The 24,022-nt window shown below is 34.5% G+C and overlaps 1 protein-coding gene and 1 pseudogene across 2 annotated transcripts; both read left to right on the top strand.

Moving 5' to 3' along the window:
- Positions 1–661: 661 nt before the first annotated feature.
- Positions 662–8,211, top strand: LOC146748238 (ATP-binding cassette sub-family C member 9-like). The gene is made up of 7 exons (XM_085504956.1): positions 662–707; positions 1,317–1,861; positions 5,843–6,079; positions 6,848–7,030; positions 7,413–7,565; positions 7,776–7,925; positions 8,173–8,211. The coding sequence occupies exons 1-7, from the start codon at positions 662–664 to the stop codon at positions 8,209–8,211; spliced, it is 1,353 nt and encodes a 450-aa protein (XP_085361082.1).
- LOC102806030 (ATP-binding cassette sub-family C member 9-like) lies at positions 7,811–23,061 on the top strand (annotated as a pseudogene). Its single transcript, XR_014930823.1, has 26 exons — positions 7,811–7,925; positions 8,381–8,515; positions 8,812–8,975; positions 9,403–9,443; positions 10,005–10,259; positions 10,387–10,536; positions 10,702–10,780; positions 11,448–11,553; positions 12,730–12,828; positions 13,050–13,215; positions 13,712–13,849; positions 14,511–14,718; positions 15,072–15,268; positions 15,844–16,083; positions 16,294–16,451; positions 16,698–16,790; positions 17,678–17,780; positions 17,988–18,101; positions 20,152–20,326; positions 20,467–20,597; positions 20,794–20,872; positions 20,964–21,071; positions 21,941–22,044; positions 22,145–22,278; positions 22,481–22,543; positions 22,640–23,061. The product of XR_014930823.1 is annotated as an ATP-binding cassette sub-family C member 9-like (transcript).
- Positions 23,062–24,022: the final 961 nt, after the last annotated feature.

A 24,022-nucleotide genomic window follows, 5' to 3' on the forward strand; every position in this document is an offset into this window, starting at 1 on the left:
AAATTATTTCTCTATTTTATAAATCAATAGTGTCTAGTAACTTGCTAAATAACAAGACGATTCGGCCGTAAAATTTGATTTTGTCCAATGCCGGAGTCCAGCGACAGTGTACAAACGTGCTCCGGTGACGGAGACGGTGACTAGCTACACCAGACCGGACATATTTCGCATCTGACTCAACCCCATGCAATAAACTTGATACTATGTGTTCATTATGGTCCATTCCTCCTCGACGAACAAGTAAATAAGTGGCAATTTAGTCAAAGACAAGAAAACAGCACAAGAAATTTGCCTTATTTACACGTATCGGCAATGCAAGCTGCCCAGCGACTTCCCCTTCTGACGTCACAAGGGGAATTTCTGTATGCAAATGAGAAGCTAATGAGGAGCCTCGTTTTAAAATAAACAAAAATAAAGTTTCCGTAGACTGAGTTAAAACACATTCTTTCACTTTAAAAAAAAAATATTTATGCTTAGAAACATAAAAATTAATAATATTTATGTATTAATGGATAATTTTAGGCGTGAAAATAGCAGCCATTTCACAGGCACTTTAATGAACAAGGCTAGCATGTAATGACAGTAGGGGTTTATTATTCACGGGATTATTAAAGAGCGGTGATCGTCGCGCTGCGCATGTACGACATTTGTGTTGGTAAACATGGATTTTCCCACAATCCAATGTGCCCTTCTGACGGCAATCGCGGGTACGAGTTTTTACTTACACTTTAACGTCTACATTTTTGCTGCTGCCACTTCTGCATGGTTTCCTAGTTCGCAATTGACCAAATTTGGAGCACAGTTGATTTTGAGACTTCCTGTTCCCGGATACTTTCTAGTGCTCCACGGGGAATTTCGATTGATAGCAAGCATGACCTATCGGTACAAAGGACACAGTTCCAGGTCAAATTTGCTTGGGAAAAAAACATGGCGGATATTTTTAAGCATCCAGATCATTTATTTACCACTAAGTTGAATTTGACTTCGATTTAGTAAGAAACCAATGAATTGATTTTATGTCATTTATTATGACTGAGTAATAAACAATGTAATATCTGCATTCATAAACTTTTTTTCGCTGATCAAGCGTAGGTCTATTGCAATACCATTACTGTTGACATCAAATATTAGTTTATTTTACAATAATTACGTGATTATTTTACGTAAAATGTGATATTCAAGTCTACCACAATCACCAGCCCTCATAGCAATGGTAACATTACAGGTGTCTAGTTCAATTATTAATTATTTGTATATATTATCAATATTTACTAGATATACTCATACAATGTGTTTTTTATGATTTTGTTTTTCAGATCCTATGAATTCCAGTTCATTATGTTGTGGCAATCTGGTTTACGTTCAACGTGTACAAATAATAATCCATATTTCATTCATAGTAATAGCTTCTGCTATTACGATTGCTCTGAAGTACTTCACCACATTACGTTTCCATGACAACAAGTTCCTGATACGTTATCCTGGACACACGTTCAAATGGACAATATCGGGAGTACTCTCAGTCGTACTATTCTTTAGTATAGCTGAAGGAATCCTTACTGATTCATCAAGACATGGCACCACCAATCCATACTTGTATGTTCCACAAATGTTGTCACTGACCAGTGTAATAATTAGTTTGGTGTATTACCATCATATGGAGTACTGGGATCGACCTCATCTTATTGGGTTGCTGTTACTTTACTGGATCATGGCTATTATTGGAGAAGTATTATCAATATTTAGAGTGACACAGTCGATTGGTTTTGATGGCAGTATCATGAGATTAGATACTGGTATTGTTGTTATTATTTTATATTCTTGCTGTGCGGTAATTGAAATTAACGTACTTCGTGAAAAGGTAAGCATTCAGGTATGATTATTTCCATAAAATAATGATGTCCCTGTATTTGCAAAAGCGACTGTAAATGCCACACCATGGACCGTGTACGCTTAGACCAGAACCTGGTTTTATTGGGGTCAGGGCGCAATATTCACTTGTAATTTGGATTTTTTTCTTTTCCAATTGGTATAAGAGCTAATGGTATATCATGGAATATGTTAAGTGAGGTAAAAAACAATTAATCGCACATAAAAAAAATACTACATGCATCGTCTGTAGACTCTTAAAGGTGCAGTTTGCTCGTACAGCACCCAGCTTTAGTTGGAACGTGATGTTGGATCTACATTGGATAGTGTTTGAAACTTTGAATCAACGTTGATTTGTTAAAGCCACATCAATGCATTAATGCCAATTTTAATTTCCCAGCACAGAATCATTATAAAACTAGAACACTGAATCGAAGTTTTTTTAGTTTTTTTTAAAGATATATTTTTGTGTTATTATTCCAGGCAGCAGTTCTGGACATTGAACGTCATTGTTGTCTTTCTTGATTTTTTATGTACAAATTTCAAGTGCAAGTGCTGACATATACTGTATTTTAACCACAGAAACCATATTCATCTCTGGGACTACATGAAAAAAGCAGTTTGGCCATCTTTCTGTGAAATGAAAATTTGATACGCGACCCCGGCACAAGCATTAGCGGACCAAATTTGCATCCGTTAGAAAATGTATCCCGCCCAGGGAATTGGCCTTCCCATTGAGTCTGCAGCACACTCACCAATCACAATCCCCAGTATGATTTGAACGTGGTTCTACCGATCATAAGTCTGATGCAACAACCAATACGCTATCAGTGAACCAAAATAAACCTTCTGTGTGTGACGTCAGATCAACTTTATTCTATTTAGGTCAATGTTGATTTAATTCTAGTAATGCCATCAATCCTTAACAAACCCATGTATTAGTCGTGTCTGTTATACCTCAAACAGTACTTTATTAATCATTGTGAAATATAAATTAGAGACATAATATTATCATATAAACACGCAAGACGGGATTTTGTCATCGTCATGAAACTGTAAGGCCGTCTCTGATAACTATTTCAGTTTCAAAACGCCGCAAAAATGTTCTTCGAGTAATTAGCTAGGTGTTCGTATGTAAGTGATCTTTCCAAACACCAACGACGAATTCGGCCAAATTGTGTTTGGTTGGTGGGCTTACTGTTTCAAGCCGTATTCAAGATGGCGGCCCCCATATAATAAATATCGGTAATTGTATTTATTTTATTATCACGTGTACGCCAGCTGACTGTTATGTGATACCACAGACCATCTCATAGATAGAAGCCGAGTGTTCATATTCGGTATAACCTATGCATTTATGATTTCTCCTGGACCAGTTACAACCACCAGCAGTGCAAACACTTTAATGGAACGGTAGATTGATTTTTTACCAATATTGCTTGCATATTAATGACGTGATTTTTAAGAATTTATTTTCTACAAACAGCCCGTAATTACATAATGCAAGGTCGGAGTTCTACTTGCAGAGGGCGCAAGATATTTACATACACCTAACTCCCGCACCAGGTAGGTAATTACCGAGGGACTTTGCAACATCCCGAGACACTTTCCTAGACACTCTAGTGGAGGTTGTAGACGCAATGAAGTTACATACACGCCTACGTGACAGTTAATCAAAACAACGGTCCAGGGTTTCAGATGCGTTCAACTATTACAACGTGTAAGCGTCCAGTCAAACATTCATCAAACAATCATGTTTTCTCATTGTTGATATCGGAAACTGTATTATTTCATGCATACATATGCTCGTTTGCGAAAATAATAAACCTAGTTCATACAAATATTTAAAAACGCCCCTAACATATAATGAAATTACCCTCATGAGAACAGTTTAGTTTTGAATGCAGTTTCTGATTTTGAACAATTATTGCTATTATGTCAAAGCGTTTAGACGAAGACACTAAGATGGATATTATTTGCCCCTTGCGAATGATCGACGGCGGAGAAAGTTGGACTAGCGAGGGCAACGATTCAAGGGATTGTGCGGCATTTCTGTCGCATCGTGGCGGCCTTCGTCGACTGAATGTTACACAAGAAATCGTTGAGTTTATCGATTTTTGTCTGAGATCTGAAGGATATTTGAAACTGGTATATAGTGACGATGTGAAGGTGAAACTATTAAGTAGAAGGTTCAAGGGAAAGATTGACTGGGCGATGAGTGTTCTGGCAAACTGTCAATGAGACCAGCCATTATGCGAGAAACTGAACGGGACAATCAACGTGACAACGCTAATGTTATTAATATAAATCCATTGACAACATCTCAACAAACTACAAATCAAAAGAATTTAGAATTATCAGTTCTTATTAATATTTATTCCCAGTTTTATGTTCGTATTATATTTCTCCCAAGTGTTACACAGCAATGATTATTGTATCTACAAAACAATAGAATATTCCAACCACCCCTCGTGGCCAAACATTAAAAGCATTACGCGTCCGGTGTTTTGATTAACTGTCACGTAGGTGTGTATGTAACTTTATTACGTCTACAACGGTCATTGGAATGTCTAGGAAAGTGTCTGGGAACGTTGCAAAGTCTCACGGTAATTGCCTTCCGGTTGCGGGAGTCAGATGTATATAAATATCTTGCGCCCTCTGTAAACATAACAGTTAAAAACTCTTCGATGTTTCTTGATATTAGTTTATACTAGGTTACTTGTGAAAATTCGGCATATTCGTTAATTGGATTATTGTTCTTTTGCGTAACGCTCTAAAATGTATTCATGATGCCAGGAACGAGCTTTAAAAACGTGACTAATACAAGAAAAAAATAATTCGTGATAATAAATGTGAATAAATCGTACCCTTGCCGTACATAAACAATGTAGGATGTAGTTTTGATTTCCAGTTACATGAAGTCCGATATTTATTTATTTATTTATTTATTTATTTATTTATTTATTTATTTATTTATTTATTTATTTATTTATTTATTTATTTATTTATTTGTTTGTTTGTTTGTTTATTTATTTCATCTTACTCTGAATCCACAAATTAACACTTTTTGGTAATCTTGCGTGTAATATCCTGTAATTGAACTGAACACTTTCGAATTATTGATTTTATGATTTCACTTTGAAAATATGCCCAAATGTGCACCCAAATGTCACTGCGTTTCAAATTAAAGTTTTTGTAAACATGCCATAAATCAATTCCAATGCTTTGAATTGACACCTAGTCAATTTAGTTTTGGTATACCATTTTGTATGTCACTGTTATTTAGGAGCTATTAATTAGTGTCGCCATATGTAAACATATTTGGTATTGGTATTTTCAAAGCCCACAGCATGCATTGCAATGAAATGCACGGTGTATCATTGAGTCAGAAAATAAACATTGTTCATGTTGTGATTTTGACTTGACAGTCCGCAGAATCAGACCATGTAACTAATATACGTTTCGGTGCTTTATCGTAATGGCCGCATAGTAAAGACTACTGTTATTTTCATTTAATATCAATTCAAAGTTGATTTACGAGCAGATCGCAATTTGAGTATGCACAGTGTCATCCAAAAATAATTGTGAATAGTTTATATTTGTTCTTTGTAAGGTTGGTCGTTATAATGCTCTGGAAGGTTCATGACTGGAACATCTGTATAACAGTTAATATAGTTATTATTATCTTTGTGCAGAACAACACAATTCATGAAACAATTGCAAGTTGATGTATGGAATGTAGTTTTGATATTTGTTTATACTAATCCCAGATTTTTTAAATATTTCATTATGGCGTATTATTGTCCGAAATGGGTCACGAGAGACAAACATGTGACCAAACGATTTCAAAATGCATACCCGTCAAAACAAAATATAATTATCTGGTAAATCAACTATCAATGATGTATTGGTCTTTCTGAATCATCAACTACTCTCTACTATGCCAACTCACTGTTACATTATGTTTATACAGATATTTAGTCCATTATCAGAAGACAAGGAAATCTCAAAAGACATCGTGAAAACCAATTTATTTTTCATGCAGTCATATGCAAACTGTCTTTCAAACACAACTCAATGGTGGGTAAACTGGTTAGTGTCATTGTCGCACAGACGAACAATCGAAGTAGACGACCTGGGATGCTTGCCTGGGGAGTTTGAGGGAAAACATACAATACAAAAGTTTAACAAAGCATACCTTTGTGAACAGGTATGGATATTTATATAACTTTGGTTGCTATTTATATGTTTGCACTGCATGTGTGTTAATACATCAATTCAAATAAATAATAATACAACTAGACTGGCATACACATGACAACTTCGACAAAATATAATGCGGTTAAAAACGCGACAGGAAGATATAAAGCACTCGTAAAACACGGATGATATGCTCATTTCATTCTGTTGCACGTGTGGCACTCGCCATTTTTTAGCTGTGACAATGGCATTTGGGCAATTGTTCGTCAAGCACGTGCTGTGGGTCTATTCCACGTTCACATGTTTTGCAAATAAGGCAACTAGGTCTTTCTTTGGTAAATATAGAGAGGGGTTTATATCGCGTCATTAACTTCTCATGTGTGATATATGCTCTCGGAAATTCATAAGCCAAAATTTGTGGAAGATTGGAACATCTGAATATCTCAGTGCAGAACACCATAAAATAATTGTTGTTTTATGGAATGTATTTTGATATCCGACACAAATAATTATTATTTGTTTATACAAATCCTAGATATGCTAATATTTCATAATGGCGTATCATTGTCCGAAATGGCTCACATGACACGAACATAAATATGAAAAAACAAATGATGGTATTTCTAATCCTTATCCCGCGCTTATTCATGTATAATGTATTTCGATCTGATCATTACATTTTGTTATTATCAGTGACAAGGTAAACTCATTTTACAATAATGACTCATTTTAATCCCCTGTTCAGCTTTCTTAAAAATAATATAATTGTTGTTTACAGAGGAGATGTGGTAAGCTTGTCCCTTCTCTTTGGAATGTATGTTGGCGTGCTCACTATGTACAAATAATAGTAATTACTCTGGCACGAATAATGCAAATTGCACTAACGCTCGTCGGTCCAGCCAGTATTAAGGGTATAGTTACATATGCTACACAGTACTACAATAATGATATCAAGTCATATGTAAGTACATTCTAGTATTCATTGCATCTAACCCATTAACTAGTTACACCAGGCGACATTGCGAAGGTTCGTATCTCGACAATAGTAGTCATAAGCTACTACGGTCTACATGGCTTTTTGACATTATATTTGAAATGAAGTGTCCATAATTACGTGATAATAGGGCGCGGAAAAAGATGAACACCCAAATAATGTTATCAGACAATGATTGACCGGTGCGTTTTTCTTTACTACCTACATAACCATATACCATATAATGTCAAATAATACCACAAAACATTGCATAAGTAAATCGCAGACAGTCTGTGAACCATTTTATTATTAAGGCAATGATAAAATTTACAATAATCAAAATAATAAACCGTCTCAATTTTTTATATAGAGTTCCCCTTTTGTTACTGTTGCTGATTTTTTCTCGAATGGTTTTATTCTTATCCTCTTGGTTTGGATGGGACTCGTCGTGAGAAATATACTATGGGTGTACTCGTTTGGTGCGTCTGTTGATGCTGGTATACAATTGAAAACAGGATTTCAGGCAAGCCTATTACGCATATATTTATATGACTGGTTAATGTATGTGTTTGACTTATTCTGCTTTGTTTTGTGAAACAAATGAGCCATTGTTGATAAATAAGTAAAATTCAACTCAGTGTACTGTAAATTGATACATATGTATATGCAGAGAAATTATTTTTGCCAAAATTTAGAATTTTGCCTGATTGAACAAAATAATTTCTTCAAACAGAATCTGGTTTATGGTAAAATCCTACGATTATCATCAATGTCAACAGTCGACACAAATGCAGGGAAAACTATTAATCACATGTCTGTTGACGTAGTTGTGATAAAGCAGTTTCTTACATACCTTGGGTTCACGATATCTTATATGATACAAGTATGTATGACTCATGTACAATTTGTGTATGTTTTAGTATTTTCATTCGTCCATGTCGAGTTTAACATATTTATATTCATAATTACATAATTAAACATAACATTATTTCCACTGTAATATTAAGTGGAATATGTTTGTTGATCAACGTTTAACGAAAGACAGTCTGGTTCAAATCTTCCGTATTGCACTGTAAAGAAAATACACAAAAAGTGTAAACTCAACAAAATTTCTGTTTCGGAAATACCAGGAAGAACGAGCGATTGGATACAACTACTGTTATGTGTAGTGACCAAAACTGGCTACTCACACTAAATGTATCCGTCCTTAGAATATTCTCACCGATTAGCGACGGATATTGAAGACTAATGCGACTGGGAGAAAAGAGCCTCGCAATTGTTTTATGTCTCATATACACCATGTATTATTATTTCTATTTCCACATTTTATTTACTAAGATCGTCGTCGTGTGTATTTGGCTATTTTATTCCATGGGTTTAGCAGGAATTGTCGGTGTTTGTTTTGGTATTTTGGCATCAACAATTGCATTGAAAACAGGCGGAATTCAGCACAAATTACAACATTTGAACATGGTAAGTGATGGTAATCAGAAAAACTCTTGCATGAATTACATGTTACAACAAGTACACAATTTGTTGTGATATTACTATCTCTGTGCATACCATGGCAATTCACAACAAAATGTTTCCTTCAAAAATATTTCATAAATAATCATGGATATTTTAGAAACGTATGTATTTAATGCGTGGATGTAATATTGGACAGCTGGTATTTTGAGAGTAGCATGGTTCGTCTATCTCTAGCAAATACACACTGCCAATAATATGTAAAAAACACATTATATAGATGCACAATTTCTTTTCATTAGCATTATTCTGATATCCGTGTGAAAAAAAACGAACGAGTTATTACAGGGCATTAAGTTGCTGAAACTGTGTGGATGGGAAGAACTGTTCGCTTCTGGTATTAAGAGTACGCGAAGTGAGGAAATGGCGCTTAAATCGAAAGTTGGAGGGTACTTCCTTCTCTCGGGTAAACATTATTTGTACTCGTTAATCACAATAAATACTGCGACAAAAACCTTCTGTTTTGGACATTGCGAAAACAACTGATTTTGACAAGTTAATTCAAGGATTTCATTACAAATATATTCATAGCGAAATGTAATAATAAGTTTCATAATTTCACGTGAATAATAAAAACAAAACATGATTTGTTATATTCTTGAAATGTTTGCATTTAATTGTGACTGAAATATGACTGAAAGCAGTTGAATAAAATTACAAAATATGTAGCATGTTGAATAAGTATGATTTCATATGGAAGAATTTCTACATGTCTAAAACCTATCTATGTATTGTGCAATATCCACCTATACTAGCACATTAATGTGAGTTTGTCCTTGACATTTAATTAATTGGAACAGCATGTAATCTATATTTTGTTTATTTCCTTGAAGGGATTTGTATGCAGGCACTGCCATACGTTATTGCACTATCAGTAAGTATGTTTTCGCACAAAATGTATGGCAAATTTTCAATGTAAAAATATCGTATGTAGTTTATTAATAAATATATGGCGGAACTCTGTTTACGGCTGTTGCGCTGAAACTAGCTAGCTTTGTTCCTGAGAAAATAAGTTTATCGTTATGTTATGTTATAATCACTGTATCGGGTTAGTAAATTACACTTTCTTCACTACTTCCGGGCCTAGGGTACTACAGTATTTTGTAATAATTTGATAATAAAGTAGTTTAAACCAGTCAACACATTCTGTGATAAAAATGTCAAAGCAAAGTGCAATATCAATCGACGCATTGTGTAATACTTTACAAGTAGTCTGCGTCTTTCAACTAGTTATACATTATACTCCATACAAAACATCTACGCAACACTAACATGTTTGTGGGTCCAAAGAGTATTTATATTTAAACTCACATACATAGGTGTATTACAAATCCGAGATAGTATATCATACATAAATCATACGATTTTGCGTGCAAATTCAAATACGGGTTTTCAAGGATTATTAGTCATTTATAGTGTGTGTTTTTTTTTACAGATGTTCGGTGTGTACTCTCGACTCAACGCAGTGCCACTAACACCAGACATAGTTTTCACAGCTCTTGCATTGATCAATTTACTAATTGAACCATTCGGGTTAATGCTAACGTTTGGAAAAAACATAGTTCAAATGTTGGCTGCTTGCAAGAGGCTTGAAGATTTCATGTCGGCGGAGGAAATGGGTAGATACGCTGATCAAACCTATATAGTGGACGACAGTATGTATAGCAGTACCGTTCATGACATAACTGAGGTACGAATTTCACTTCAGGTGCCGACTTGTGTATGACTAGTAAAATATACGCACTATTTTCCAAATATCAGATGGTTGCATAATTGCTCTTTTGTTCAATATGTTAAATGATCGTTTGTTTTAATAGGAATATGAAATGAATGCATTTGATACAAAGCTCACCACTCCATTAGTGCGAAGCGTGTCACAACACAATTATCGGGCAACACATCAAATTAATTCACTATTATTCACCGGTACTGCTGAACAGATAGAAACCAGTGACGTCGCAGTTGAAGTTCGTGGTATTCTTTATATATATATATAGTTATTTTTATCAATAGTTATTTTTCAGAATCCAATTAACGTAAAAAAAATTATTAATATATGTTTTTGATAAAATAAGTCCTTCTCTTGAAACTGAAGATACAAATAACCCATATTTGTAAATGTTTGTGTTTAGATAGTTAATGGATATTTCTCTTGGGAAAGAAGTACTCATGAAGCTGTTTTGAATAATATTAATGTTAAAATTGAAAAAGGTAATATATAATATATTGTTATATATATATAAATAATAACTCTCATGAATGTTTACTTTAAACTTTAAATAAAACAAAAGTGTATAAAAAGTTCAAAGTATTGTTCTTAGGCTAACGAAATATCGATTTGATGTTATTTCTACTATTTAACATTTAGTTATTACCCGTGAATGAAAAAATTACAAGGGGGCAAATTATACACAACATACAACTGAATGGCTCAACAAACGCCCATGGCCGAATCAGTCTGACAGGCCTGATTCGACCTCGAGGCATGCATAATATAGAGATGTGTACACAATAGTATGCATTAATGAAACGTAGCTTTGTTAAATAAAATACTTGTAAAATATTTCGTCTTTACATCCATGCAGATTTCTAGTATATTATCAAGCATTGCAAATGATATAGAGAAACGCATTCGATATTGCTCAATTGTGTTGCCTTTTAACAGACATGTGTGTTATGTATTGGTGCCCGGTACAAGTGTCTTACTGTTCTAGCACTTCACGTAAACTGTCTATTGTACATTCTGGAGTACCCAAAGGATTCATTTGATACTTGAGTGCACAATGTCACATGGCTACTATAATATATTGTTTATCTGCATTGAGTGAATTATGAACAAAAATGTCCTGAGTGTTATTTTGTGTGTATTCTAATCTAGGAACATTGACAATTGTAGTTGGCAAAATTGGTACTGGTAAATCATCTCTAATGGCTGCAATTCTGGGAGAAATGGATACAATATCAGGAAGTGTTACGTTTAATGGGTATGTGCGTGTTAAATAGTGGACAACATTTGTAATCATTATGCTCATAAATTTAAATATATGTCAATATTTTAATATGCAGATGTGCTTGACCACCTGCTTCAATCTTGGTAAACTTCCCTGTTTTCCAATATTGCAACCAGCTTCATGGCACACCCGTGGCTTTATCATTATATTTCTATACCATAGATTCATTATGATCATTTTTATTTCATTCAATTTATATACACAATATAGTAATTGCTAGCAATTGCAAAGTAATCACATAACAATCCTATAACTTATTCACTTGTAATAACTAAATAGTAGTAATAACAATAACCATTTAACTAGCCTTGAGTGTATGCAAATGCAATTATTCTAATTCTTTCTGCATATATGACACATGACATGCACGCAGCATAACACGATTGGCGATGCGTCCGCTAGGATTGCCCTTAAAATAAGTGATTTTGTGTATGTGATTTTGAGTCACGGATAATTATTCTGTGATTTTTTTAGCTGGGCTGATTTCGCTCGAACTTGGCAGGCAGGTCACACCTTCACTCTAGTTGGGTGGTAAAATTTTAAAACGAACTCTGGTCCACTGTTGCCATGACAACAACCTAAAAATATATTTATATAATACTTTCACTCTAAATGTATTACCTCCAACCAGTCTTTTGAAAACAGTGTTCAAATGATCATGCTTTTTATTATTATTATTAAGTGTGCACCGAAAAGAATTACCGGCGCCACTTTTGCTACTCAGTCACTTTGTCAGTCTCAACGCAACTTTTAACCTTGAATGAACTGTAAATGCTGCGTTCAATGATTGAATCTAACAAATGAAATCGCAAAATGATGAGGAATAAAAAGTTTGTCATCGTATCGAAATAACGATGACAGCATGAGACCTACTAGTAATAAAGTGAAGTGATTTCGGAAGACTGGATGCTCTTTGCAAACTTCGTATTAACATGTGATTTTTGAGAAGTCATTTTCTTGAACATACACTTTGATTTTAACAGAAGTCTCGTATTCTGTATCTGGGCACAAACAAGAGTCAACGTAACGTGTAAGAAAATTGCTTCTCATTTCAATCATATTGGTATATAGCATATTTCTGGTTAAGGGTAAAGTGATTAAATGTGCTGTTTAAGTTATACATTTTATTTGTATGTGTTATTTGTTCAGAAAAGATAATCGAATAGCATATGTTGCCCAGAAGGCTTGGTTGCAGAATGCGTCACTACGAGATAATATATTATTTGGGGAGACGTTTGTTCAAGAAAAGTAAGACAAGTTTATATCAGTGTTTCGAATTCTTGAAATGTACGAAGTATATAAGAGATTTCGCATAGGCTCCAATCGTATTAACACTTCCGCCTGTTCAACAGACTGTTGATAAAATAATTTCACTGTCAAGCTCTACAGCATGAAATGTGTGAAGTAATTTATTTAAATGGAAAAAAGCTTACACAAAATGATGTAATACAAATCGCTAAAACTTCCAGGTACTATGCTGTTCTTGGGGCATGTGCACTGAATCAGGATTTGCATACTTTGCCTGGAGGTGATATGGCAGAACTTGGCGAAAGAGGCATCAACATAAGTGGAGGTCAGAAACACAGAATTTGTTTGGCGAGAGCTTTGTATAGCAAAAGTGATTTAATTATATTGGTAAGTTGTTGTTTATTTTGAATTAGCTCCTTTTTAAAGATAAACTGTAAACCGTTATAACCATCACTTTAAAAATGAATTTCCTGGTCTCAGCATGTATATATCATAGGTTTGATTCAACAGCCACTACTTCACAAATTACAAACTGGATTCACATAGCTGCACACTGATCAAGAAATATGATATAATGTGATAGTGATGTGAATTGGTATAATGAGACAGATTAGAAACTCTTCAATTGAACTATTCCACATATCATTATGCTAATGAATGTGTATGTTGCTTGAAAGAAAGTTACTGTACAAAACACTGCATAAAATAACATAGTGTGCGTCCAGTATTTTCTAGGATGATTCACAATTACCGTGGTCGCTGAAAAATTGCGAATAGAGATTACTTCGCTGGTTGTTTCAAGGTTTACTTTATATAGTGAGTTTGAACATCTTGGTGAAATTAACAATGTATACCAATTAAATGATATGATCTACCATTTCAGGACGACCCTTTATCAGCATTAGATGTTCACGTGAGTGCTCATGTAATGGAGAATGCAATATTAGGCTACCTTCGTGAGCAACAGCGTACAGTTATACTTGTAACTCACAAGATTCAGTATCTAGAACATGCTGATCAAGTAAGTAGTCACACATAAAATTGACCAAGAGTATGTTTAACGTATTTTCAATATTTAGGGTTCACAGTTACACGTAACAAATTGAAATTTCAATATGGTTACTGCCAGCGGGGAAATGTAAATCCTCATTTGTTTTATAGCTGCAAATGCTGCAAAAATCCAACCATGTAATCATTTAGATGAGCAATTGTGTCGTTTTTTTATTGAGTAGTATTTTTAAAATGTTTTATGGATACACTAACGAAAGAAACATGTATCATCCGATCATAATAAAACTTGTATATTTTATTGATCAGCATAACAATCTAGACTACCTATTTTAAATGTTGTTAAGGTTTTAAATATGTTCCTCAACAAAACAACAGATCGCCGTCGGTTTTATATAGGAATACATGATGTTAGATAATCAACTTGCATACCAAAACATGGACTCGTGTAACCCACAGTACTTCGCCCGAATTCTCAAAACTATACTTTGAATTTTCGATCGGCTAATATCAGGTATAACAACTCCCCGAAATCTGATACGGTGAGTGTGGAGTTGTAACCAGGACAGCAAAAGAAGTGAACCATATGTGCTCACTCGCTAACCTGATATAAGTAAATTAATTAAATAATTAATTAATTATTAATTAACGTGGTAATACTGATACCATTTCAGGTTTTGGTCATGGACAACGGTCAGATAATACAGAAGGGCAATTTACAGGAAATACGAATTCATAACAGAGAGCTCTACCGACAGTGGCAAGAACTGATTTCAACTTTTTCTGAATCAGAAAATGAAAATGAGCATGACTATGTTATCAAAAACCAGCGTAACCAAAATCCTAGCCCTCGTACAGAGGTATATAATACAACCGAAAAAGGTAAGTGTAGTTCCCATGCTTACAAATATTACGTAACGTAAGACATATAATGTTGTAATGTAGCGAGGTCATTTTCGCTGAACACGCTTTTAAATAAGTGAATGTAAGTATAAAATTGAAGCTAAATTGTTAGGCATTACATAGTTCAGAGTCTTCACAACAACGACAAAAACGACGGATGGGCTATGGGAGACGGTTATTACATGTACCAATTACGATCAATCTGTCAAGCAATCTCAATCTTACATATGCAATCGTAATACACATACCACAGTTTTTGGAGAGAAGATGAATCATATATAATTATGTAATCATTACATCAATAATACAGATTATTTCTTGTTGTTATCAAGGATCCCTTGTTGAGGTAGAAAACCCAATAGTTGGTGCCGGATGGACTATGCTTTATTTGTACGCCAAGGCTCTGAAATTGACACGTCTGGGCGTCCTTATGTTTGTGTTACTCCTGCAAATTGCTGCTTTTGTTATTCTTAATATATGGATATCTAACTGGTCACAGGCTGGTAACGACAAACTCAATAAGACCACGGTGTGTAATCCTACTTTCATTAAAAACATATCAGACATGGTATTTATAATCAATTAGTCCTTTTGAGAATTATTTTTACTATTCGATATAGTTGGCTTACTAAAAGCTTTGCTTATTTCCTGTCTGTAACTCATTTTTACAGGTTTATTGAAACATTTTATTATATTGTTTATATCGTATCATATCGACTTCAGAGAAACGACCAATTCGATGCGTTGATATGTGATATTTAAGTAACCCAGAGGGCTGAATTCCGACTTACTTAATGCATATCTGATAAATTTGTGTAGATTTCAAAAACATATTCGAACCATGTCATTTTATTTATGGTATATTGGGTAACAATTAATCACTTGATCTTGTACAATTAATAACAAAGATGTTTTAGGTCGTGCATATCTGCCGTAAAGTATGTGCCACATAATAGAATATGCCGCATTGAAGCCCGCAGAAATTACGATGGCAGGTTTCGAATCACGAAAGATATGAACGATTAACATTATTTATTTATTAACATTAACGCAAAAACACTTTACATAAACTATTATATCAATAATGTATTAATTTGTTTAAAGGTTGAACAAGAGATGGTGATTGCATATTATCTGCCACGATATGCTATCTTCATATGTACTTACGTCATGATGTACGCATTAACGAATGCCTGTATAATAATATTCGGCATATCAGCGGCAAAGAGATTATTCAATACATTGTTATATAATGTTATGTATTCACCAATAAGATTTTTTGAAACAACTCCCCTTGGCCGACTTCTGAACAGATTCTCTGCTGACATGCGTTCGGTAGATGAAGTAAGTATTGTAGAGATACACGATTGTTACTGCGTGGAGGTTGTTATAATATTTATGTGTGATGCTTTTATCTTCGCATTGTGTACTGCTACAGTTTAAATACACTAGTATCTCAAATAAATTCCACAAACGCTTCAACCAGTGTTTACTATGTTGGTGTCAGTATTCTTTGCAGGACATATTTAATTGTGAATTTGTTTTTTTTTCTAGTCAATTTGGGAGTGTCTAGTTGTCAAGTCAGGTTTTGTTGTAACACTTATTGGGATTTATGCAGTGAATGCAATTATATCACCTTATTTCATTGTTCTTTTACTACTTATTACTGGGATAGGAATAGTTTTTGTGATACATGGTGTCCGATTACCACGGTGAGAACATAAACATTGTATATAATGATATGAATAAATTAAAGTTTTGCTCACAATAGTCGTTATATTATGTTTTGGCTTAAAGATAAAGATTGAACACTATATTTGTTGTTATGTGTTTGAAAAGACTTAATGATATATGCTGACGTATGTTGAGTCTAACGCAATATACACTGAGAACGAAGAGTATAGCTTTAGAAACCCGAACTTGTTTACCATTGTTTTTTGTTTTTGTTTTCATTTCAGAGATATTAAACGATTGGAGCATATTACTTCATCGCCAGTACTTTCTTATTTTGGTGAAACGTGCACAGGTTTGACTACAATAAGGGCATTTAGGTAATGGTATGCGGTATATTTGTATAATACATGAATGAAGTATTTTTTAATATATTTTCCCGTTATATACTAAAATATAACCTTAGAAATGTACAAGGTAAAGGTGTTATAGTCTCCCATATGTAAACTTTTTGGCCACTCTCTATTCATATGTTAACGATTTACTGACAACGTCCTTTCCCATTTAAATAGAAAAATACCGTGTAATTAATATCCCATGTGAAATACAGTGTTGAAAGATCAAAGGGTTTGACATTGTTGAAAAATATATCCTCTCAACTAAAATATTTTAGTAAACGAATAATGTCAACTTTTGAGCGGAAGTGTTTCGCACCAGCTTTTGTTTTTTAGCAAAGGACGTGGAGTCATATTCAACTACTTGTATTTGTAGAAAATAGACAAAGTTCCTAATGCCTTGCAGTAATTTATAATGGGGTATATAGTATAATGTGGAAAACCTAAACCCGTTTTAATTACTAGTTTACACAACACTTTGATTGAAAATTTCTTCCTTGATAAGAAGTTAGTATAATTCATTAATGATTTTCAATAATTTCACTTGTTTTAATTTTATGTGTTTATAATTAGAATTATTGTCCCCAGTAAGCCCATAATATGATTGACAAACAAACACTATAATACTAAAAGCTTCGTCTATCTATCGTTAAGATCAGACGTGTATTCATCTATTGATGCATGCTTTATGTCTGTGAGTTAGACAACAAAGCTGACTTTTACGACAGTCTTCACCCACTTTGTTAATGAATTCAGCTCCATCTGCTCCCGTTTGGTCCATTGTCCGGCATATTGATTTTAAAATTGTGACTTAAGCTGATTCTGGAATAATACTTGCTGGTTTACATTACTATAATCAAATTATTTTACAGGGCAGAGGAGAAATTCACGAAACATATGTTAAACACAATTGATAACAATAATTTGTGCATTTTTTATGTGGGCGCTTCAGTGAAGTGGATCAGTTTCAGAATAGTAAGTAAGAATGGTGTTTGGATAGTATAATAAACGACTTGCACTGGAACCATACACTTGAATGCATCCAAATTTGTTGATGTGTTATTTCCCTACACCAAATGACCCTGCGCTATGCTAAATTATTATTATGCTGTAAAGTTTTATTTCTATTCAGATTGCTTATCTGATTTTCAAAACAAAATTATCTTATTTTTTCCCTCATAGGGTACTATTGGCGCATTCTTATTTTTAATTTTTGGAATTGGTGCTATGTTAGCATGTATCAACGGGAATATCGAGCCTAGTTTCGTAGGCCTGGCCGTCACCACTGGAATGATAGTGAGTAAACCAACACATTATAAAATAAAATAAACATTATAGACTTCATTGTGATATTGTGTATTTCAAACACAATTCAGTAGTAGGCACAAAACAAGTGTACATGGTCCAACTATACATCTTCCTTTCCTGTTTTCAATTACTGGTATGCTTACATGTCAAGCATGCATTGATTTTCTTATCAGAATCATATAGCGAAGAGGAGTGGGAGAGTAATTACTAATCAATGTTGTTGCCTTCCAAGAAATTCACTAGACTTTGAAATTCAACGAATAAAATACTTGTGAATCGGTATTGATGGCTGTGGATGGCTTAAGTATGCGAGTTCTCATCGTAAGGAACGTAAGTCATGGAGACAGCCAATCAGTGATGACACACAATAATGTGCCGTCTACGAATTTATACAGAGATTCGCCAGGCTGTTCTTGAGTGTAGTGGTAAGGACACTCTGAATGGCTGGATTCCAGGCTAAGAAATCCAGTTATGCAGTTCTCAGCAGAATCAAATTGAATCACTTGTGTCACACATCAAGTCATCCAGAGTGTATTTAGTGTGTTGGTACAACACCAAGGTTATTTTTTGCGACGTCCGAATCGCACGGTTTGTTGGTGCCGACTCATTTCTGATTCCACCAGCCCGTGCCGGGCCAACCTGGGTATACGCCTATTTTATGTTAAACAAATGGCCATGTTTAATTGGATGCGCCTGTTGCGCGGTAAGCTAAAGAACAACATGTCGGAAATGGCGACGTGTGGCAATGGTTACTTCAAAATTCTTCTAGCCCGTGCGTGTTTAGATTGCTTGCCTACCCCCCCCCCCTCCCTACAAAAAAACCGTGCTGCAATTTTTCACACAGTTTTCCACAGGGTTTTATTCCAACGATGTAGGCTGTTCGTTGCATACTTCATCAGCAAAGTGACAAATATTTATGTCGACCATGTTTTAACAAAGTAATGAAACTCAGGAACTTTACTCCACTGATCATTCAAGAGTTGAACTATTGCACAATTTTCGTAATTTGCAACTTCCTGTCCTCTTTGCAACAAACTCATCTTTCTTCAGCTAGTAATGCCTCAATTGCATGTTTTTTTGGTGATCGGTGAGGCTTTTTATCTTGAAATAATGCGTGATCTGTTCTGCTTGGGTCGCCATTAAAAAAAAACAACGATCTACTGTATTTAGATACAAGATAGCTGATTGGCTGTTTATTTTTGTCGCATCTCCCCTCCTTGTCGTTAAGGGCGCCTGTTAAATACACACTGTAATGGTTCAAGGGTTAGTTTTAGGTGTAACCTGAAACAAACGTTCCTTGACTTGCGAAGATTTCTTTTATGCACCATGATTTGTTGGTAATAGACAGAACCCCTGAAAAACTCAACAAACTGACTCTATCATCCCCCTTTATCTCTTTAATTACGCTTAGACGAAATTTTTGGATCCTTTTCATAGTCTGATAGGAGTACAAGATCAAACATAAGATGGTGACACTCCTTGAATCTTTGAAGCCCCTTACATACGAGTAGCTTTTTCTGATAGACGGTTTTGATATAGTCAAGTAGCTTGCTAACTATAGTATGCCTACAAGCATTCACAAACTCACTGCCAATATTGTGAACTGACTGTTTCCATATGCATATGTTCCTTATTTGATCAATTTATGTATCTGTTTGTTTGTTTTTGTTGTTGTTTCTGTTATTTGGATATTTGCTTTAATACAATGGACCAAGACATATTGGATGTGTTCACTTTGTCTTCTTTGCTGATTCTCAGTGTATGGTTATATGTTTGAATATTACCCCCATCACTGTTGCGTAGCATTTTGTGTAACACTACTCATCTGATATAGAATTGTCCAGTAGTCATCGCAACACGCTGCAAGCTAGCATGTGTTGGGCAAACTTAACATTGGCGTGTACTTGCGTATATGTCTCTGATGCATACAACTATTTTATGATCTACGGTATGTTGTGCTGAATCTCAGAATATTGTTGAATATTTGTTGTTCAGTCAGAATATAGCAGAAAGTTGTTTCATATTACTAGTTGTTTAATTGGACGATAATAAACAAAATAACATATGCTTTATCAAAATCACTTATTGTTATGTATTTGCAGGGGCCAACGATGTTAAATGCTATGTTTTTTTTTTAATCGATTTGTTGATTTACTTTAATGGTGTTGAGCGCGTTTTAGAGTATGCGAACATAATTCCCGAAGAAATCGAAGGTAGGGCATATAAACGTGTTATTTCCAAATAATATTTTTGTACTCATTTTACTGCGCAATCATGATTTTTTTTTTCTTTCTAAACATCCATATCATGCGACCGACTGATCATTTTACATGTGTTCCATATTTTTGTCCAGGTTCTGTCTATCCTTCAGATAATTGGCCAAACAAAGGATCCATCAACATACAAAATATAACAGCACGGTATGCAAGTACTTTGGATCCAGTATTAAATAATGTAAGCGTCAAAATCAGAGCTGGCGAAAAGGTAGGTTTTCATCGACAATATTTAATAGAACGACCTTAAATCGAATTTCTGTTCAGGTCAAAAAACGTGTATCTAATGTTTCAAAATGAGTTGATAACACATTATTACATCTTGTAACAAACCACATAGTAACCTGGTTACGTGTTTACTTTTAACTGCTGTTCATATAGTGTTGCGTTTCTTTCGTATCCTTAAGATTGGTATATGTGGTCGAACTGGCAGTGGAAAGTCGTCCCTTACTCTTACATTATTAAGGATGATCAATATTATTGAAGGTAAACTTATTTGTAATATATTTGTAATTAATCAATGTAAATAAAATTTCAACCCGATCTAATTGGTAATAGTGCTTTATACCCCAAACAGGTCGTATCGTTATCGATGGTATCGATATATCAACTATTCCTGTATTGACACTTCGCCGTAGAATTCTATTATTCCACAAGATCCAGTTCTTTTCTGTGGCACTTTACGGTAAGACACAATTTAACCAATAAATCTAATGCCAAATATCCTAAAGTGTCTTTCGCTGAAAGTACATCATACCTACAATATGATGTTTTGCTTCGTTTATTGTGTTAATCCCACGAATGTGGTCATAATTACAGCTAATAGATGATCTCGCAATTTAATCTAAAAAACACTAAAACAAATCCTGATGAATCTAATGACTTCGTACTGTGTTATTAAATATTTAAATAACCGCAATTGATTTGACATATAATCAATTGATCTCATTCTTTATCTACAAAAATGATTTACTGATACAGTCCCGCTCATATTCGCGTCGCTGTAAACGTTCCCATTTATAAAGAACAAGAAGAACTGACAGTTGAACTTATTAAGTGTATCGAGTTGTGTTGTGTCCCTTGTCCTAATCACATTGCTGTTACCACTGCCAGAATGACTAGTCAAATTAATCAATCGATGTATTTTATTAGAACATAGTTATCTATTTATATGGAGTAGTATTGGTTGATATATTGTATGTTTTTTATTGAACGGAAGATTTTTATGCAGCTATTTATAGTACCAAAGTAGTTTGGTAAATGATTTATGATCGAACAAATTTGTTTATAAGCATTCAGCTGCGCATGTGTTCTGCATATTAATTACAGAACACTAATAATATGAAAGGTATTGTATGTAAATGTAAATCTTTAGTATAGCAATAACCTAGCATTCTGCCATGCCTTGCAACCCCTTTCCGGGCAGTGTCCTCGTGTATCCCTGAACTTTCGCAATACATATGAGGAAAAACAATAGTGTGTCTGGGCATACGAGAGCCAATTTAAATACCTAGTTGTTTGTGTTAACATAAGCTAATTTTATGTATATTGCAGGTTCAATTTAGATCCTGAACAAAAGTATGTCGACCAGGATTTGTGGAATGCTCTCGAAATTGCACAATTGAAAGACTACGTGCTTGATATGGGTGAACAGTTAGGTAGGAAATAATCCCTGATTAAATGATGTCCACAGAATGATGTGATTTATGTTAACACCATAAGTTCAATCATTTATACGCAGTGTCATTCTGGTTTCAGATACGATTGTTACAGAAGGAGGCGACAATATAAGCACTGGACAGAGGCAGTTAATTTGCCTAGCTAGGGCCTTCCTGCGAAAAAGCCGTATCCTTATCATGGACGAAGCCACTGCATCTGTTGATTTACAAACAGTAAGTTGTGACCACATATGATAGCACGTTTTCTGTAGAGACTGGAAGGAATAGGTCAGCATTTTATACTAATGTCTCATGTTTGTGTTACTAGCGTTTGACCGAACATTCATAAAAAATAACACAAAGCTTTGTTATATTCGTATATGCGATGTAAAGACGTTATCTGTTTTTGTGACGTCTTTCTTTTTATTCACAATAGGATGCCACATTACAGACCGTTATTGCTACGGCGTTTTCAGATAAAACGGTTCTAACAATAGCAGTAAGTACCATGTGAAAAATAGCATACTGGCGTTTTACATTCACGTTTCTACCATCAGTCACTAGTAATATCTTGATATTTTTATGTCTTTTTCAGCATCGTATGTCCACCATTTTAGATTCTGACACTGTATTAGTACTTAGTGAAGGCAGAGTTGTGGAATATGATACACCACAGAATCTTCTCAGGAAGGATGGTAGTATGTTTGCATCATTGGTGAACGAAACACGGTGAAGATGGAAATTTGCAATGTCAGTATCAACATCAAAACTGTTGCAATGTCTTGAACTGAGCATATTGTAGACATGGTAAATTATAGTTTGGACAATATGCTTGTGTTGCAATTCATTATCAGCCATATGTACTCCAGATATCGTTTTGATTTATCATGTAGTACATACATGGACTTATTTCAAATATCAAGAAGGTATATCGCATTTGACTGCAGAGGTTAATGTGTATAAAACTGTACTTTTAGTTCGCAAATAAAAGTCTCATAGAGTAACCTATTTAGCAAATTCATCCCAGTTATAGAATGTGATTGATTCAAACCATTGGAACAACACCATTTACCATTACCTTGTCTAAAACATGTGTTTTGAAAAGTGTTGCATAATGACTTATATGGTCCAAAAAGTTGACTTTAAGCAGAAATTAGTCCATCTAACTATGATGATTACAATTTGCATGGGGCCGCATTCACTATGTCGGAGTAAACACAATTTATACAAGTTTTAGAAACTGCCCAGATAACGTTTTCATCATATGTTAGAAGACGTTATGTTCCCTACTCTGAACGACATATGCTGAAGAATTATTAAATAAGGCAGACTTTGCAACGCATTCTCTACAGACAATACAATATGCAGATGAATTGCTGTTCTTAAATATGTCATATTATAGAAATTCGTTTTTGTCACTTGGCAAATCATGCTTTTTAATTTGTCGCCATGAAATCGAGCCAAGTCTTCACAGTAATGCTAGGGCAGTTTCTTTCACGTCTACGACGATCGCAAAATGAGAGGGTTGTTCCGCGTCAGAGAAGAGGATGCACAAGGAGACAGCAAGAAAATGTTCAAGTTACTCTGATTCTAGTGATTCGAATGGAAAATTCTGCGTCAAGTACTAGGTTGATGCTCCAGTCAATAACCCCCTTATTTGGCATTTAAGTGTTTGATCATAGATAGCCAAAACTATAGCACATAGTCTAGTAGTAATCGGCGTCAGATTGTGAAACAAAAGAAATTCGGACCTTATTTAACAACTCAACTGAAACGATTGTAGTACAAAGTTGTGAGATATTAAACTACACGAATAATATGCATGTACCATTTAAGCAACAATTTAGTATTAAATACAAACATGTTGAAAGCAAGTAGTAAAGATTGCACGAAAAGAATTCATTATTTGATGTTTACCAGTAGAAAGCCATGTAAGCCTTCTTGTGCCGTTGATTAAAAACAAAACCTTTTTTTTACC

Source organism: Saccoglossus kowalevskii, chromosome 2 (genome assembly GCF_978046115.1).
Source record: "Saccoglossus kowalevskii chromosome 2, keSacKowa6.1, whole genome shotgun sequence".
NCBI classification, from domain to species: Eukaryota; Metazoa; Hemichordata; class Enteropneusta; family Harrimaniidae; genus Saccoglossus; species Saccoglossus kowalevskii.

Coding starts and splice junctions, on each gene's coding strand:
- LOC146748238 (XM_085504956.1), top strand. CDS start 662: ATGGATTTTCCCACAATCCAATGTGCCCTTCTGACGGCAATCGCGG. Junction 6,080..6,847: donor AAGCATACCTTTGTGAACAG/GTATGGATATTT, acceptor TGTTGTTTACAG/AGGAGATGTGGTAAGCTTGT. Junction 7,926..8,172: donor CGATATCTTATATGATACAA/GTATGTATGACT, acceptor CGGAAATACCAG/GAAGAACGAGCGATTGGATA.